Raw genomic sequence first — 19,805 nt, forward strand, 5'->3', positions numbered from 1 at the left:
GTGATCTTCTGTCGTCCCTTTTCCTGCAATTTTGTTATTTGTTACTTTAGTATGGTATCCACTAGCCGCAGGAAAATTAGAAAAATAATCTTGAGGCATTTATAGCATTCAGAATGGGTATGCAATATAGTCACAGACACAAGTCTAAGCCTGGTTAGCAAAAAACTGCTCTCTGTTTCTATACTCAACCATCACAAAATTCCCGCAATCCCAAAGCCTTGCTTTGCATAGCAAATCTGGACTGTGTATACAGCATGATTCCCACATATCTGCAGATTAGTTTGGTTTGTCCTTGCATAGGTAGAACCTTGAGCCACAGCAATGCAGAGTATTTCAGAAAACAACTATGTTTCTTCTTTGTGGAAATCTTATGTATTCCTATGGCTCACACCCGTATTTTGCATGTACCCTAAAATCAGCATCAGTTTCCTTGATAGATACAAGGACTATGCCACTGAATTTCTGGATCCCACTCTATCGAACTTTATCCTTTTGGGGAGAATTAAACCAATAGTTCCACTAGATTTTACCGAAATCAGTAGGAGTTTCATTTGAACAAATACTAAACGAAGCTGCAATAAACATATCCAAATTTTTGCAGCAATGGATGTAGGAAGTCTGTTACTTTATCGAGTGGTCAGTAGATCTACCTGGTGAAAGTGTGCCCAGCATTTTTGGGATGGAGTCTTCTTTCCCCCATCCCTTTAGTTTTACCTGTTTGTTTTCTGGAAGATAATTTTTAAGGCAATATGATGTACTTTGTGCTTCTGCTTTCATGCCCATTCAGTTTAGTGGTCCAAATCCTTCAAAATCCCTGTTTGAACTTCTAATACTAAAAATGACACCTGAGAATTCTAGGGAAAAAAGTAAAAAGCCCGCATCTTCCGGGCCCAGTAAAGCCCGTATCTCAATAGAGAGAGAAAAAAACCCCTGTAGGGGCCATAATGGATAGAGTTTACCTTAAAACTAGAAAATAGGTAGTAACAAACTGCTACTATCATCCATTATATTTCTTAAATTAAATTTGTGGTATGCACTGCAAGTAGTGATTCTACGAGTGTTTAAAAAAATACAACAGTAAAAGCTTTCTTCTCTTTAAGAAAGGTATCACCCAGCAGGACAGTGAGAAAACACAATGAGCAAATCTCAAAGACAGAGACAGTGGTTTACTTGTGGAGGCCGGCTAGGCGGTGTGCTTATGAGAGGTGCGGGGCCCATTGCAGAGGCTGCGTTCAAGCTCCTTTCCCTTTCGTCCTGGTAAATTCGGTCTCGTTCAGCTTCTGGCAGCTGCAAGAAGTTCTGCATAGCCCGAAGGTTTACCAGTAAGGACTGCGAGGCAGTCTTGGGATCCTCTTCCTTTCGGAGGATTTCTGAGAGCAAGCCCTGTAGGGAGGCAAGAAAAAAATATGCTGGAGAGTTAGCCTAGGTGAGTGCCTGTAAAACTGTACTCTGCAAAGCCACTGATTATCAGTCCTCTTTCTTGTTTCCACTGGGCTGAGAACAAGAGCAGCAAATGCACTATTCACTCCACATAAGAATATATTAATGACATTCTAGGTAGCAGAGAAGAGAGCCTCAATTGTACCCTTAATTTTATCAAGCACCTGTTTTACATACAACATAAACTCAATCTGCCTAATAGGTCTCCTTCCTTTTACTGGCTTCACTTGCCATGAAATATTTCACAGTCAACAGTCAAGGTGTTAAGAATAAGCAAAATACAGATAGTCCAGAGGCATGACACCGCGGTGCTCTCAGACTTCCTAAACACACGGCCAACCTAAAAAAAAAAATAGCTTTCCACATTTCTAGCAACTTAAACAGCACTTCAAAAGGAAGTGATATTTCACGACTAATCTGATACAATAAACTCGCAACGTTCCTAAAGTACTGCTTAACTGACTCAGGTCCATACTTTTTATAAGTCAGTATTTTGTTTTGAGTTGTATATTGGAGCTTAACAACAAGTGAGGAAACTCACTGTCGGATGATCCTCCTCCTTCACTTTGCTGCTCCTCCCACCGTCCCCCTCTCCTCACCAGGACAACCCTAATCCTCACCCAGTCCATCGCCTGGTTATTTATTTGAGCCCCTGCCGTGCAGGTCCCATTTCCTAAGTCCATTTACCACTGTTGCCCTTTGACCACTTTGGGAGCCCAGCAACGATATACAAAAGTGAGCGCTGGGGAATGAGGGAAAAAAGCATACAGGGCATCCATAGCAGTGAGCCACAGATGGGCAGGGTGCTGACGATAGCATGCTGCCAGTGGCTTGTACAGACCACACCAGGTTTCCTACGTAATACTTTTATTTTGGTTCTCTGCAATGGAGCAGGCCTGGCTGTCTGGGACACCTAATTACTCTAAAAGATGAAATATTTATGAACCTGTGAGTGCAACTACAACTGTAATGTCAACAGATTCTTGAAATCTCCCCCTTGCCAAATTCTCCTTTTAAATATGTCAGGCATACAAAACACTCTACTGTCTTGAAGTAACAAGGTGGTGATAAGAAAACTAACTTTTGCAAAAGCAAATATGAACTTCTTTTTAGAATAACTGCTGTTGCCATGCTGGGACAAGGAGAGGGTTAGTACGAGAGGCTTTTACTGCTAGTGTAACAAGGGAACACGGATGTGATTTTAAAGAAGTAACACAACCCAGTGTTTCTTCTCCTAAAGAACGGTTGTAAGTTATTTGGGATAATGGAGTGGTGAATAGAGGGAGAGAGGGAGGGAGGGAGGGAGGCAATAAAAACGCTAAAACTAAGAGAGGCAATCCTGACTGAACATATCCATTCCTAAGGGCGTGCAACAGAAAGCTACAGTCCAAGCATCAGCCTCCTCCGTAGGGAAGTTTGATGCTCACAGCACTTATGGAAGTGGTCACCTCTCTCAAAGGACCTATCCTATCAGGCAAAAGCCCCTTATGAAGGTGCTGCTGCAAAGCTTGGGCAGGATCAGAGCCCACCCAGTGCGATTCCAAGCTCTGTATTTGCCCTGTCACCCCTCCACCTCTCAGGGGTGATGAGGATGGAGGTGCTAACCACTACATTGGGGCCAGTGTGGTCCTTGTGGCCCTGTCTGTGCGTGCACACATAACGGGGAAACAGGATGGAAAAAACAGTCATTCCAGCAGCAAGCATGAAAAGTAATTTGAAGGAGGATTAAAAAAAAAAAAAAAAAAATCCTGGAAGACACTTTCTTAGCACTATTCTTCATCCCTCCTCTTTTCTGGCATCCAGGCAGAAGGTAAATACTTAGAAGGTAAACAAATGAGTTACAGACAAAAGTGTCATTTGGGTGGAGTATAAGTTTTAAATTTTTTCTTAATGATTAGTCTAATAATAAACCTAGTTATGAGCAAATATGGAAATTAAATTCTTGTTTACCATTTTTTTGTACCTTTAAATACTCAAACCCACAGTTAATATTGTTTGTCAGTTTGTCCAAGGGAGGCAAAACATGATTTTGTGCCACTCAAGACAAGGCAAAGCTGTCTGCAGAGCACAGGGTATAGGATGGAGGTGTAAACACATACGATTTCTGACTGCTACTGCACTGAAAACAACCACACCAGGATTAAAAAGAAGACAGAAAAACTAAACTCAAGTGGACTGATCATTGGCAGGAGAGGAGACTCCTTACTAATAGCCAGCCTACTGTCAGCCACAGGAAGTGTCCTTGAAAAATATTTTAGCCCATAAGAGAAAATATTTGCTTGTATAAGCCTTTGCCACATAGTGGGCAGCGAAAAAAAGCAGAAAAAACTCTTTTTCTTGTATAACTTCTCCCCCCTCAGTGAAATAAGTAAACAAAGAAAACTGTTTTTTATATTTTCCCTGCATTTTTCAGTATAACCATTGCTACAGGACACCTCTTAGTGATTAGAAATGCCATTAAGTATTCATTCCCCCATCATTGCCATGACTCTTTGCATGAGCTGGGAGCAGAGCAGAAGACACAGATGCAGAGCAAGAAGGGGAGATGAAAGAGCAGGGAAAAGGGAAGAAGGAGGTGTTTGCTTCTGGGAGCTTTGAACCCAAAGGTCAGAATATGTAAGGAAATAACACCAAAAAAATAAGGTGTAGTACCAGGTGAAGGAAAGGCCTTACAATACAGTTTGACTGCTTCAACTATTACTTCATTGCTACGCTTCAATTTTGTGAGCACTAAACTTCAGCTAAAGATTGTTAGACAAGGGAAAATCATAGAAAGAACACATCGGCTCTCACATGCTGCCCCATCCTGATGTGCAGAGATTCACTATTCATTTTACCAGGCTTGAACTTGTTTGCCAAGACACAAGTCTTGGTGTAATCTCCTGATATTGTACCTCGGGTTGCATAAAAGCTAAATGCTGTTTTGCATAGAGATTATAGACACTGTTAGGCTCAGAGTCCTCCTCACTGTTCCTCCCTTTATTCTTTTTACACTGGAAATGTATTTTCTTAAAATCTTACCAGGGCACACTGAAAAAAAAAAATTTACATGTCACCACAAGTATAATTCATTACTAATTGCACAAAAATGTTCAATAAATATTATCAGGGCTTTCAAAAGCTAATTATGAATTCTTTAAAAATGGAGATAAACTAAAGCTTCTGCCAATATGAACAAAAACACTGCCTGTCTGGCCCTCAGTTTGTCTCCTCTTTGAACATAATCACTGATTCAAATAGATTTTATCAGCCTGATAGAACTTCAAAGCTCACAGAAGAAAAATGCAATTTGCCCAAACCTCCCCAAAGCATGCAGAACATCCCTGAATGCTATCCCTTGCTGTTGCAGGCTGCTCCCATCCCATGTCCAGGCGGAAGATTACTTGCAAGCACCACCCACAAGCTGGATCCCTGACAAGTTATAAGCAGACACATTTATCTATGTCGCTTAGTAGCAAGAGGAGAGCTGTCATGATAGTGTAATAGCACCTTTTTACCTTTTATTCAATAGTGATATGGATAGTGTGCTTTTTCTTAAATTACACTACGAAGAATTATATGAATACAGTGGCAATTTCTGTTATACTTAAGCAGGCAAATTTCTCTCTACCACATAATTTACAGAACTCAAATTCAATAAAACATTACATGATGGTCCATTACTGTTATCAATTTTGAATAATCCATCTTCATTTTTCATTTTACTGGAAAATAAAGTGTGCCAAAGACAAAGTGGAAGAAAAAAAAAGTGCCTGAGAAGGTGGTTTGTGTAAACTTAGATTTTGTTTTAAAATTACACAGAGCCGTTTACTGCATCCAAGTGTTCTCCCTCAAAATAGCAATTGCCCAGAATTAGCATGAGCAAAGTCCTAAATACACAGAAGTTTTCACATATGAGAAAAGGCATTATACATGAACGAAAGGCAATGTACCCTGGCAGCTAATACTTTAAACAAGCATGGGGGTGAAGTAGAAAGGAGGGTGAGAGAAAAGGTATCTGGCAGAAACACTGAGAAGTACTCAAAAACCTTGAGATGAAAAACTGTCACTGGTGGGAAGAAGAAAAATTACAATAGTCAGACATGGCAAAAGCACCAGAAAGCACTCCCCCTCCTTTCACGAAGATGGAGCCGAGAGGTCACCTCCATACAGCAGCACCCGAGTTCATGCAGCAAATGTTATGGTTGAAAGTGTACACAAACAGAGACAGCCAGCCCCGAGTCACAGTTCCAACCACAACCATGACTAACACAATTCCTTGCTCACGCAGTACATACATGTCACCCTGCCATGCACCAGCTACGCCTTCAAGTCAAACGTCAAACTTGCTTGTGGGAACCCAAGCTTTCCATTTCCTGACTCATGTTTACACTGACAAACACATGACAGAAATGGTAGAGGAGTTTGTTTATTTGTTTAGGGCTCCGAAGGTGGTTCAGCCGAACAAACATCGATGCTCCGCTCCAGCTCTCTCAAGAAGAACAGAGAACCTCCCAGTTTAACTGCAAATTTGCAGGGGCAGGCTGAGCATCTCTGCTGGTGGGAGGCTGCAACAGAGGCTGGCATGGCGGCACTGTGCTTTCGGGGGCTGCCCTGACGCACCAGTGCCGTCACCCCGCAGCTGCTCGGTGCCACCTAGGCCCGCGAGCTGATCACAAATGCCATTTTCTGGCCAGCAAAGCACAGGGAAAAAAATGCACTCTTTCAAGAGAGCAGAGGTGTCTGCATGGTGCACTGACATCAGCTGGGGAAAATATAACTTTTATTAATTTGGTCAAACGGCAACCAAAACATAAGCAGCTCAATTTATGAAAATTACCCTAGCCAACAGACAGACTGGCAGACACATTTGGTAGCCATGCTTGAGGTGAAACTGTGATCTGCTAGCACAAATCCAGACTCAACAAACTTTTCCATGGTGCACTACAAAGAGGTGCTAACAGGATTCAATCTGTTTCTTTGCAGCCAGTGAGCTGGAATCACAATTGCTGAAGGACAAATAACACTTCAGACCACACTATACTCTGAAGCCTTCCTAGAAGGACCACTGTGAAATTTCTTGTGGGGAGAGGTGCTCTACCCTCTGAAACTGCTTCTGCTCCCTACAATTGTTTTATTGTGCCTGTATAGATGTTAATTTTCATTCAAGTTACAGCTATCTGGACTCCTCTTTCATTAAACTTTGCAAGGCACGCTCCTGAGAACTACACATTTTTGAAACTACCATTTTGAAGTTAAGGGTAGGGTTGAAGTTATCCAAGAAGATATTAAGGACATGCTTGCAATTTTCTGAGGTGTGGCTGAGCTTTTTTTTCTGCCTTATAAATAGAGAATAATTAAAAAAAGACACCCTAGTTTTCAGAAGTAATTTTACCGAATTCTTTTCTTTGAGCTGGGAAGACGCAAAAACATTTCTAGTCAACATTTTTGCCATCAAATGAAAAATCCTTGAAAATTAGGGCCAAGTGTTGAACTATCACACTAAGCTGGTAGAACTCACCCTTCCCACCCCAAAACGCCACCAAATTCTGTGTTCATATTGTAGGGCACAAGGGTGTAAAACAGGAGGTGCCAACACCTTCAGCCACTTCTACCAAAGTCCATTTTTATTGCCAAAACATTAAGCCAAATTACTCTTAGTTTATAGTTCACTTCCTTCCTTAACTTTTACGCTGAAAGCAAATCTCTGCCCTCATCTGAGATGGTATCTCGACATCAGGGGGTTTTTGCGCAGAACTCCTGACTGATTTCAGTGAGATCTTCTGCTTTTAGAAGCTGATGGCATGATATGGTCCCTGGACACAGCTCAAATATGCTTATGACAGTTTCAAAAATGTCAGTGGTAAGCCTGAGTTAGCTTTTCATCTCAGAAAACAGTAGATGAATTTAAACAAGCATTTTCACTTGCTCTAGCCAAAACAAAAAAAAGACAAAAGATATTACATCAATATTAGAAAATAACTTCTAAATACTATCAGTTATTAAAGTGCTGCCCTAATTTTAGTTAAATGTGATGTATCCTTGAATAAGTTGTGATAAATTCCAAAGTGCAGCAAGCAGAACAAATTTAAATATTTTCATTTAAGAATCACAGGTATCTCTACCTATGTTTATACTTGGACATTAGCTGTTACTGCGGGTAAAATTAACAATTTTCAGTTTTGCAAAGGTGACACGTGGCTAGAACAAACTGCTCCTGGATTTCGGTGGGGCTTAGCTTCATATGAAGAGTATGCTGAGATATTTCTTGGCAACACTGAGGCTTATACCATCTAGGCTCCTAGTATTTTTCCTTACTGTTACCTACATTTGTCACAATACATAACAAATACTGCAGAGTCTTACGTAGCTACCCACAAATACTAATTTGACTAGCTAACACAATTTGTAGGATCTAAGGATACTACCCAGTGCTCTTTCAAGTAGATTTGGTTGAAAATTGCCAAAATATATTACATATATATTTCATATCTCTTAATGGGATTTGTTTTCATCATTAATTTTGCGGTTTTCTCCCAGTTTTGGGGCACTTTTTGAACACATTTTACCAAGCTGGTTAACCACAATGTCTGTGGAAAAATTAAACTTTAAACAAATATTTAATAACATTTGTAGTAAGAGAAATACATAGTAATCAGGAATCAGTATTTGCACTAGAAATCTGGTTCTACAGTTGCATACATCACATCTCGAGAGCATCTTCTCATACTGTGTCATACAAATGTCCAGTCAGAATCCGTCTTCCTTGTATTTCAGGTAACAAACACTGCTCACACATAAATGATAGACAAAAAGCCATATGCAAAACTAGCTGACAGAAGTTGAACAAAGAAAAAGTTGAGGGGAAACAAGCTGCTTTTAGGCAAGTCTGAGAAAGAAGTAAATACATAATAAACTATTTATTTTCTGAATTATTTGCTTGGCTTTTTGTCCAGGTAGGATGGCAGCTGAAAACCATTGTAACATGGAGCTACTATTACTACTTCAATATGTTATAGTATCAGTAGTTAAAATATATTGTATTTTACATTGTATTCAACAAAACTCTATGTCACTTATTTGTAGATATAACAACTGACACTGCCTGGACCTAACTTATGCAACTAATCCTTGTATGAGCTCATGTATCCCATGAAATTTGGTATGAAAGAACCTGATCTTCAAAACCTCCTCTGCTGTTAAGAGGAAAGACACACACACAACTCTACAGAGAATTCACACCTTGACTCTACTTTCTTTTAGCTAAAGGAGGATGTAAAAATTTTTAAGGCAATAATAATTCAGAATAATCACAAATGACATGATGATTCAAACCTGGTACAAGTGCATTTGAAACAGTTTTTATTCTCTACACTATGCAGGGAGAAATATCAACATTTCAAGAGAAGTCCAAATTATGATTTTTTCACTATATTCTACAATGGAAAATACTTGTTCCTTATGTTTAAAAATATGGAATCCAAAGCAAATTTACCTTCATCTTTTCAAAATATTTCCTATTTTAAAAAAATCCTATTTTATTTTCTGTTAAAACAGACTTCTAAAATTTCAAGATCTTATTATTTGCATTGGATATACTGACATTTCTTCCATAATTTCTGCTTGATTAAATTCCATGCAACATGGCATTAAGTTAAATTCATAGAGCAGAATAAATTATAACAGGGTTAGCTTCTCAAACAGGTGTAAAAAATAACACATTTTAGTGTTACTTATCAGCTTTGCTAGGGCTAGCTTTTTCTGCATTGAAGAGCTGAAGTATATGTTCTGACGTGGACATCGTCAATCTCAGCAACTACTGTTTTTTGCAACAAACTACAAAAATACACAAAAAAGAGTAGATGATCTAAAAATAAAGCTTCTATTTTTAAATTTTTTCAGAAGTCTGGAAAGACATTAATAAGATTTTCACTGGAAAAATAATAAAAATAAATGCAAACAAGAATAAAATACCATCTCCAATACACCTGTGAAAGAAGACAGGTTGTTCAGTGCATGCATGTGGTCAGTACAGGTACCTTTGCAATACAAAAGGCAATCTGTTGGGTGACTGTGAATGGTTCTGCATAGAGCTGTTCACTTCCTTGCTACAGAAGATTCAACTATTCATAAACCACCAGAACCGGAAAGAAACCAAGGGGTCTGTAAGAACAGTGGGTATCTCCACAAACCAATCACTGAAGACTTCTGTGCTGCGTCAACACGGACACCGGTCATGCAAGGAAGCATGGTTCCTTCACAGGAGCTAAGTGACAAGGCAGAAATGAGGAGAGAGACCTAAAAGGTGATAATTTCTAAACAGAAAAATGAAGGGACTCTTAAATTTAAAAATAAAAGAAGAAAAAAAAAAAAAAGAAAAAAAGACAACTGACCTGAGTTCGGTTAAAAGCCACACGTGCAAATACTGCCTGTGAAATTCCTGCTCGTTTCAGTTCGTCACGGACCCACTGGTAGATTTCGGAAGACACCTCTGTGTTTGTTGAGACCTGCTGCTCCAACGGCTTGTTCATGGATCTACTGACAGGAGGAGGGTGGTTCAAGTACTGTTGGTTTAAGGACTGCTGGGCTAGAAGTCTGTTCACTGCATACTGCTGGTTCAGCAACTGGGCCATTACCAGCTGCTGATTTACCAGCTGAGGGCTAATGGGAGTAGATACAAGTCCAGGGTGCAGGTTTGGAAGCGGGGTCCGAACTGATGGTTGACTACCATGAGAAAGCTGAACAGGGGATGGAGGCTGTTCGGCTGTGTTCCCTGGGACCGGCTGCTGACCGAAGTTGACATGGTTGGCACCTTGCTGGGATAGTTCAGAAAGGCTATCCATCTCAACTACGGTGAAAAAGAAACATTGAAAAAGCCAAGATAAGACTGCAAATCACAAACTTCATGCTCCTCGCAAGATGTGCTAATAAAAATAAGGAAATAGAAAATGGTGCATTCAGGTTCAAGCCTACTGTACTCTCAGCCTAGATCAGCAGGCCCATGACATCACTGTTGCAGCTATTTGCTTTCAAAATTTACCTAATAATGGTAGAGTGAATATTTTTAAAAAAAAAACATCCAACAAACTGCCCATCACCATTACTGGGCCCTTGGAGGAACTAGAAGAACATCAGAGGTAAAACCACATGCTGGAAACCACATATGGCAAGGGAGTAACTTCATGAGGTTTTTGCACAGGCGCAACACAACCGAACCATGAGCACGCGGCTGCAGAGTGCATCCCCACAGCAATGGATGCAGCGGACTTCAGACAAGGCAGCAAGCAACTAGAGAGGGGGGCAAAGATGAGAGACAAAACCACGCTGTGTGCTGCAGAAGATGCAAGTGAAACAGTAAGTGCATCTGCACAAAGGGTCAGGAGGGAAAGCGCACCCTGACCAGAGAGAGAGAAGCCCCTGGTGAGTGGTTTTGCTCCTCCCATGGTGTCCCCGCCATGACATCTGCAGTTCCGAGGCACCGGAAATCCGTAACAAGCAAGGCGGGGTGTGGACCTCCCCATGCTTTGCTAATTTCTAGATGCTGCATCAATCGTATGGGGCTGCTAGGAACTGGTATAATTTATGTAAATTACACAGATGGGCTGCTTTATCTTGCAACCATGTATGCATGGTGTTTTTCAGTGACTTGCAACATGGTCGAATTTTTTATTATATTAACTCATCTGCCTTACACACCCTCCTTTTTAATTACAACACAGTTTTTTTAGAAGAGTTCTTCCAGCTCCCCTCTTGTGCATGATAAGACAATATAAAATAACTCTAGGCTGATGTAAAGGAGTCTCTTGTTCATCAATGTATGTCACTTTTCCATTTTAAACAATCTCAGTTCTAGAGCTTTAGCAATACTGGTCTGGAAATTCCTTAAGAAAATACGCTTTATTTAAAAACCAGAACTCCAGTATCTTCACAAAAGTGTTGTATCAATTTTTGCCTTACACTAGTGATGCATTTTTTAGAAAAAAAGATTGTCAGCATCTGAGCTTTTCATAGTAATTATGATCTTCACTAACAGTCATCCAGTGCAAGACCACCCTTTCCTCCACAGGGATGAGAGCTGGAAGAAGAAATCAGCAGCTGGATTCCCACCAGCAGCCTTGCCTTTCCTCTCTGCCCTATCATGGGCAGAAATTTAAAAAATACAAAGCAAGCCGTTTGGTTCTGCAGAGAGGTCTGGTGTCCATAGCCTGGATCAGTCCAGCAGCACAGCACCAGCAGCTCCTCATCCACGTGGCTTTGGGGGCGGTGCTGCCTCTCCCCCGGCATTAGGTGACACAGGAATACACACACACATACACATTTCCTATGCGCTGGCTTCATTGTCCCTGAATGAGTGCAAGGTGAACCTGTCTTGGCAGGTCATGTAAGGAAAATTTTGCAGGGCTTGCCCTATGCAGGAGCACTGCTGCAATGGAGGTGGGAGGGGATGGGACCATCCTCCCATGCAGGCGCTCTGCTGTCTCGCACATGGACCACCTGAAACCAAGTGAAGTCTTACCACTGACTTCGGTGGTCTTGGAAGAAAGGTTTGGTGTTGCACAGAAGGCACAAAGTAGGTAAAGGAAAGAAGATGCCTTTTTTCACTAGCAGAAAGTAGAGATCAATCCAAGTGGGCCATTCACCTAGTATAGTAATTCAAGCAATTATCACAAAAGTGATGCATTGTCTTCATTACAGCCTTAAGCTATAAAAGGCAAGGAACCCGTTTTGGTAGATGAATGATTTTGCTTCAAATACTGAAAGCTAAGTCAAGCTCAAAATTCAATACAAATTGAGGTCCTATTTCTTCATTCTGTTGAAAACTACATGGAAATTTTCTGACAGTGTTCAAAATTATGTTAACAGGTTTAAAAAATGATTTTAAAAATGGACAATACTGAAAGATAAAAGGTATTACAGAATTAATATGTCCCACTGACAGATTTTTTTTCTCTAGTAATTTACTTGTGCTTACTACAACAGGCAAACAATTAGCACAACTATTGGTTAAAATGAATTGAAATCAGGGTCCCAAAGTCAGAAAAATATGAATTCATAAAATTACAGCATTCTTGTTGGAAGGCAGTGATAGTTATAGAAGCCTGTTTCTTTAAATATATATTAGCCAGAGCAAGAAAAAAATACATACATTAAAAAAAAAATAATCAGTCCATCACTGTTCCACGAACAGGTTTTTTAAACAATTATTCTGGGCAGCAGAAGATCTCTAGACTTACAGAATGACAGCTTTACATCTCTGGCAACCTAAGTCAGTTTGGCTGTTTCAATAGCAAATATTTATTTAAATTAATTCTTTCACTATATATGTACTTCTACTTCTACTCATCAAAAGCATCCTAAACTTATCGTGAAGGGATCTGGCTTCTTATATGACTGTGACAGACCTCAACGTGACACATAATGGTATGTATCCACCATCACAGCAACTTTTTATATTTTTTTTTGCTTACCCATCATATCTTTTGCCTTCTTGAAATGTTTATACCACCTTCCAAATTCCTGACATTTTGCTGCTGAGACATTTGCATAGTAAGTGCTGTTCACAATGGAAGAAATCATACTCTGTGTGAAAAGGGGAGAAGAAAAAGAAATATCTGTAATACAGAGCAGTACAAGTCAAAGCACAAATTATTTCAATTGTTGAAACCATTATATTTTGAGTTTGAGAAACACATTGCATTTTTAATCCTATCATCCAAAGCCTTTTAAAAAAATTCATTAATTGAGCATAAAAACAAACCAAGGTATATTGTAAATGGGAGCAAAATAAAGCAGATGTACTAAGGGAAGAACAAAGTTATCGACTAAGAAACACCAGGCAATGGGACGAGCTCTGGACAGAAGATGCTAATCTTGAAAGTGCATTTTGTTCATGCTATTTGTGCTTTTAAATTTAATCTACCCTTCACGTACCCACACAAGTTTACAGGCATACAAATCCTACACTGACTCCAAAAATGCAAGCAACGCCCCAAATTACCCGTGCCCATTCCCTTTGTGCCACTTATCACAGGGCAGACCCCAGAAAATCATAGGATGAAAGTTTACCTGAATGACCTATTAGTAGGATAGGGTTTATAGTAGAATAAAATATGTATGTAACAACCCAAAACGAGTCCAGACTTGCTTTTCCTAAACATGCTATTTTAAGTTATTCGCAGAAACAGGCTTATGAAAAGCTCTTATTGTCATGTCTAATTCTGTAACTGAATATTAGCTGTAAAATAGACCAAAGGATGATACAGGCGATTTTTTCTCAAAGGTTCTCGAGATATCAGATAGCTACAGTGAGAAATTTACCTTCTGCTCAGTTTTGACCAGTTTTAAAATAGTGGAATTTACAATGCACAAAACTTCCAGTTCCAGTACATTCTTTTAGAAAACCAATTAGGACCAAGCCTTGCAAAATGAGATAATGCTTCAACTTGAAAATTATACTCAGTATATGATGTATGAACAACAAAATTACCAAATGTAATTTCAATAGACTGAACTTTGCCACCCTTTAGATTTCTATGCAGAAAGTAGTTCCTTTTAGCTTAACTACAGGAATTGTCCAGCGTATTGAGAAAACAATGACAGCCAAGAAGACAAAGCCTTGATTATTATGTTTCTTCACTATTCAGCATGTAGAATTTAGCTATATTTGTGCTGTTGTAAAATCAATGTACAGCACCAACCCTTTGTTACGCAAACTGCAGTAACCACTAGAAGAAAGAGTTTGGAGTAAAAAAGCAATAAATATTACTGTAAGTCTTCTTTTATAAGGCTAGTTCAGCTTCTGAGCAAAAGTACCTTGATTATTGATCTTAGTGAAGTTCATTATAAGCATTTTCTAACGTATTACTCAGTAACAAGCTATTTGTGGAGGCTCAGAACTGCTAGAGTGAGGCAGTATTATTTATGCGAAATGTGGATGCCCTCTACTCACCAGGCAGCTATTTTAATGTTTCTCTGAATCACCAGAATTCTTACCATTCCTTGATATTAATCTGGCATTTCTGAAATTAGCTAGAAGCCTTTTGTCAGTGGTACAAAAAAAAGAATGAAATCTTAATGGACTATGGCAACTGTAGCCTGAACGACCTGAACCAAGCTCAGCTGAACCCAGTTTCAACTCCCAATATAACAGCAGTATCATTAACGTCTAATACTTACAAAATTATTGTTTAAGCTGTTTTACAGATTAAACCATTTTAAACATGGGCACATGATACAGAAGACGTGATTTTAAAAGTCCTTTGGATCTGAACTGGTAAATTGTTTGAATGCACAGTTACCGTACATGCAAAACCTGCAGATCTCCATGTGCAAAATGGGGAACTGCACGTATAATGCACCATCACCCCATATTAACTTGTGCATATTTTGTGGATGCTATTTAGACTTCATGGTAGGTTTCTCTCATCTTACTTCGTCCCTTTCAGATGTCTTCTCCTGCACAAATAACTTTAAAAAGTATGAAAACATGTACATTAATAATAATTTTAGTAAATTACCTATTAATTAAGAAGATGTTTGTCTAGGATTGCCTAGTCCTCCCTTCCATGTCATTTTACAAAGAAGATATGCCATTGACATGGTAGTTTGTGATATCCCCTGCTTCTTCAGGAATAAATTCAACGTGGTTACTTTATTTTACAACCAAATAGGGGACTGGTCTGTTTAAATAACACTGCTAAGAAATGTAGCTTCTTTGACACAATGTGAATTTCAGGCTCTGATGGCTAATATTGGGATTTTACTCCAGCTCTTCAAAGAAGATTAAAAAAAAAACCCCACAGACATTATCAACACATTTTAAAATGAAAATTATCCTACTTTTTCTTCGAGAACACTTCATGCAAACATTCAAGTGATATTACCTACGCTAAGAATCCTCATCAGGAGGAATCAATGATTTATTTACTAATTCACTGAAGGCAAAATTTTACAAGCCAGATAAAATATAACTACCTTGTTAACTCAGAAAATAACTTGACAACATTGAATTTCATTGTTTCTATGCTTTATTTATTGTCATCAAACCTGTAGTCATGTCAGTGCAGAGATGCACTTTGCTATAGAAATTCCTATATAACACCTATTGCTGCAGAATTCCTATATGCTTTAATGGTAATCTACATATACAAATTCCCACTATGCTTAGGGCCTAAAACTAAAGATTAACCCCATGAATTAGTGGTCTTCAGAGATCCATGAACTAGACTGGAGGAGGCATATTGAAGTTTTTCTTATTTCCTAGGTCATCACATGTGAGGAGCTCCCCATGTCTTGGCTTATACTTATCAATAATCAAAATGAAAATTATTGTATTTGAAGCACGTCATATTCAGGTACTACTGTACATAGGCATTCCTTATCTGTGAGGCACAGAGGCAGATGCTTTCCATGTCCAAGGATGACGAATAGAAATATATCATACGAATACTAAAATGCATCACATTCATCACTCATAATCTGATTTCTTTTTCACACGTTGCAAAGAAAATTGATAGAATGCAAAAACTGGTCACAGATCTGCAGTCTTAACATATCTCCTAGAAGCTTACCCTTGAAAGCAAGTTGTAAGACTTCAAGATCCCAAATTTCCCTTTTTCTCCTCTCTCCATCCCTCCCGCCTGCCAACCACATCACTTGCAGTCCTGTCCTAAGAATCAGGAGATCTCACCTGAAATGGTGCCACCTTCACAGAAATCCCACTATTCTGGAATGATACCATCTGCTGCAGCCCAAATGCTCTTTTTTTAGCCAAATAAGTTAATTAGAATTAGGCATCCAACAACTGTGTGGAGGTGGGGGTAGAATTTGTTCTGAAGTTCAGCTGGGGTTCACCCAGCATAGTTTGAACCAAGTCCCATTCTCTCAGGAAGATTAAATACCAGAGATTTGAAAATCAGACACCATCCATTCTCAGAGAAGTTGAGGAACTCCCTGGGTAAATACTGTAAATCTCAACCAGAACTCTTTTTATACGCCCATCAAATAAACCCCAGTAAAATGGTGGCATCGGACACCTTTCATATTGTGCCAGGATCTAATGCAAGGTGCATCCCGCAAGACATGGGAAGGACCCGAGCCTTTTGTGCCAGCTGGTCGCCGCAGCCACCACTGCAGGTGCTACAAGGGAGGCATTTCTGAGTCATTGCCCATAACACTGCTCTCTAACCAGGTGAAGTATTGTTCGAGCATCGCTAAAAGTATACTGTTGTCCTTTTTGCAAAATAACAAAAACAATGTTAATCAGGTTAATTCAATCATCTAAACCAAAACTGTTCATGCTTTTCTGCCAAATCAACCAACCACAGCAAAATCTGTTATCAGTGATTGCTCAGCTTCCAGTCAAAAAAGCTTTTAACCCCCACAGTCCCAAAACTTCCCTTAAATAACCTTAAAATTATTTTTATATGGGCAGAATGAGGTTGTTTTCATGCCTCATGAAGGGATAGTTGGGCTGCAGTATTTACACAGAACAAATACATGCTAACAGACTTAGCAGAGAGTAATAGAAACAGCACCTTCCTAAAACAACTTGGCTGAATTAGATATCAGGGATTCCTTTGCAAATGAAACATTTCCCTCAAAAGGGAGCATTGTAACCAAAACTTATTTAGGCCTTCCAGGTTGTTTAACTAGGAAAAAAAAATCTGAGCTTTTTTGCAACTCATTCATCGGTGTTTAAAGCTTCAAGCCTGCTCAGTGGAAGGGGCAAGGGCTGCAACAACTTATTTACACAATTATCTAAATACGATTAAACAGCTGATGGACAAATATTAAACTGGAAAATGTATAGTCATTTCAGCTTAATGTAATCCTCTTTCTGTAAACACCCAAGATGATTTTTTTTTTCAACCAGAACAGTCCTGACATCTCATAAGCCTAAGGGTGAATAGCAAGAGATTGTTTTTGATAGTTATAAATATTCAAAAGACATGCAGACCATCTGCTTTCATAATACAGGTAAAGCAAGACTGAAATGGTGACTGCTGTATAAAAATGGTTCTTTTAACAAAGTCTTCCTCTCCTCGAAAACTATAAAGACAGATGTCAAAAACTGTTTACACAGGGTAATCAGGAGCGTGCAAAATGTAATATTCCTTTTACACACAGTGCTTGCTAAAGAGATTTTTTTTTTTCTTTTTCTTCCCATCTGTGTGTTGCAACACATTTCTACAAGTTAAAAACATTTTTTCAAACAGAGATCTCATGAATACCCAAAAACATGCTATCTGGTTTCTGAATGCTAATTAATTTCAACTAAGGAATCTGATTTTTTTTCTGTAGGAAGGAATGCACGCTTTTGAAATGGAGCACTTCGACAATAACAGACACTGAAAACAGAACACCCCACAAGTTTAATTTTGCACTACTTTGACACTGGCTATTTTCACAACTGTTTTGCATTCAAACCCGCATCTGCTAAATCTGGCTTTAAGTCAGACAGCAACCATTCTCCTGTTTTTCAAATACGATTTTATTTATGTTTTACTATTTATCAAGTTTTTCAGTATAAAGCCTTGTAATAACATAATGGTTTTGTCAAGTGGTAAGTAGGAGATACCTCATCTTCCAAGCAGAATATGAACAGTGCTGCCCATAAACCCTACAGTCAATTTTCAGAGCTGAAACACTAATCTTGACAGTAACCTTTTAATGTATTATATTAATGGCACAGAGGCGTTAAGCACCTTTTTTATAATTCTCAATAAAACGAACATTTACTGAACAATCTGTCAAACTACTGGCTCCATTTTTTAAAGCCAAACTTTTAAGGCTCTATTCTATTTTCTCTTCCATAAATCCTCCGCTTTACACCCTGAGACACCAGCAGGGTAGCATGTTCCAATGCTGCAACCCTAAGATGCCTTCTAAAAAAAAAAAAAAAAAAAAAAATGCTACAAGCCTTTGTCCCTAGACCTAGTTTGAATAGTGATAACAGAACAGATAGCAGAACAGAAAAGAACTGAAGAGATTTAGGAGATGGATCTTTTCATAAAGGACAGAAGAACTTTGTTTCCCCAATCCTGGCCACTATCAGTGGCTTTTGTTTGCATGAAAATCACAAGCATCAGTTTTAATACAAGCCGAACTCTTAGGAGTGCTTATTTCTCAGGAGGCTCTACGCTAAAATTTTTCAAATGAGAAGGGAACACTCAAGCCCCAAACGGATAACACAAGATTATCCCCAAATCAAAAGGTCTTAGCCTGCCTGAGCCTACGCCAGCCCACGTACTGCAAAAACTCAACCAGAGTAAAAGGTTGTTCTGCCACTCTGAATAAAAGCAGACCAAATATCCAGCCACTAGCTGTTTTTTGGACAAGTAACCATGAAATGGACAGTTTAGTTACATATGAAGAATTATGTTAAATTCCTTGGTCCATTACCTTAAACCATAGCAAGTAAGCGACGGAATTTGTTATCATATGCCCTATAAACACGTAGGAGAAGGGAAAAACCCACAGATGGACAGAGAAGAAAAAAACTTTTGTTTGTGCCTTTGGCATTGCACTTGGATGGCTATCTGACCTCCATACTGTTGCCAGGGTCAAGAGAAGTAAGGATCTGCATGGCAAATGCTGGTCATATAAGTTACAACTGCCTAAAGGCAGATTTAAAATGACGGCACAAGCTTTTCTTCCAACACATGAGCATATCTTTCCTCCTTTCTCCTGTCCTTGTAAAGCCTAAATTATCTCCTCCTCCTTTCCTGCCTTATGTTGTCTTTAAGCATTACAAATGTATATATTAACGTAAACATAAAGCTACATTGAATGTAACTAGGGAAGATTTAAAACAAAAAGAACCCCAATCTTATATATATACACATACATTTATATATGTATAGAAATATACCCACACACAAGAAGATTTTGAAGATCAGAAATGAAGATTCAGCATCTGAAGGAACCGATCCTTGCACTATTTTTACCATTTCGTAATGTAAATTCCCAGTTGCTGCATGACAGAGAAGCATTCTCCCAATGTTTTCCAAGCATCTCCCACTGACGGATATAAATAAAGCTGAAATAAAAAGCTGCTTCCCAAGATACTAGTCTTATATCTACAAAGGTTAAAAGCTTAAAAGAGAGAAAGATAGGTAGGTGGGAAATGTTAATTCAGATTTGAAGAACTTTATAACTGCTTTACAAGCTTTATGGTATAGTACCTTAGACTTAAAAAAAAAAAAAAAAAAAGAAGTCACAACCTCAAGCTATAAAAAAAAATGAGACATAACACATCTTTTGTCTTCATTGTCAGATGCCCAATGTGAATCTTTTTAAGAATTCTGATTTTTATTGCACACAATTTGAAATGCCAGGTACTTATTAGTAAAAGCCTTGGCTAAAACCTTCTTAAAATCAACCTG

General features: G+C 38.8%; 1 protein-coding gene across 5 annotated transcripts in view; it reads right to left on the minus strand.

Annotated features, from left to right (window-relative positions):
- SATB1 (SATB homeobox 1) overlaps positions 1-19,805 on the minus strand; it is a 70,111-nt gene that overhangs the window by 33,223 nt on the left and 17,083 nt on the right. For all 5 annotated transcript variants that reach the window (XM_086467915.1, XM_086467914.1, XM_086467912.1 and 2 more), the window contains exons 5-7: positions 12,888-12,999; positions 9,813-10,267; positions 1,171-1,383 (exon numbers count right to left, since the gene is read on the minus strand). In XM_086467915.1, the coding sequence (XP_086324041.1) occupies positions 1,171-1,383; positions 9,813-10,267; positions 12,888-12,999 (780 nt within the window). The remainder of the gene's footprint in view (positions 1-1,170; positions 1,384-9,812; positions 10,268-12,887; positions 13,000-19,805) is intronic.

This window comes from Leptosomus discolor, chromosome 7 (assembly GCF_034619465.1).
Source record: "Leptosomus discolor isolate bLepDis1 chromosome 7, bLepDis1.hap2, whole genome shotgun sequence".
NCBI lineage: Eukaryota > Metazoa > Chordata > Aves > Leptosomiformes > Leptosomidae > Leptosomus > Leptosomus discolor.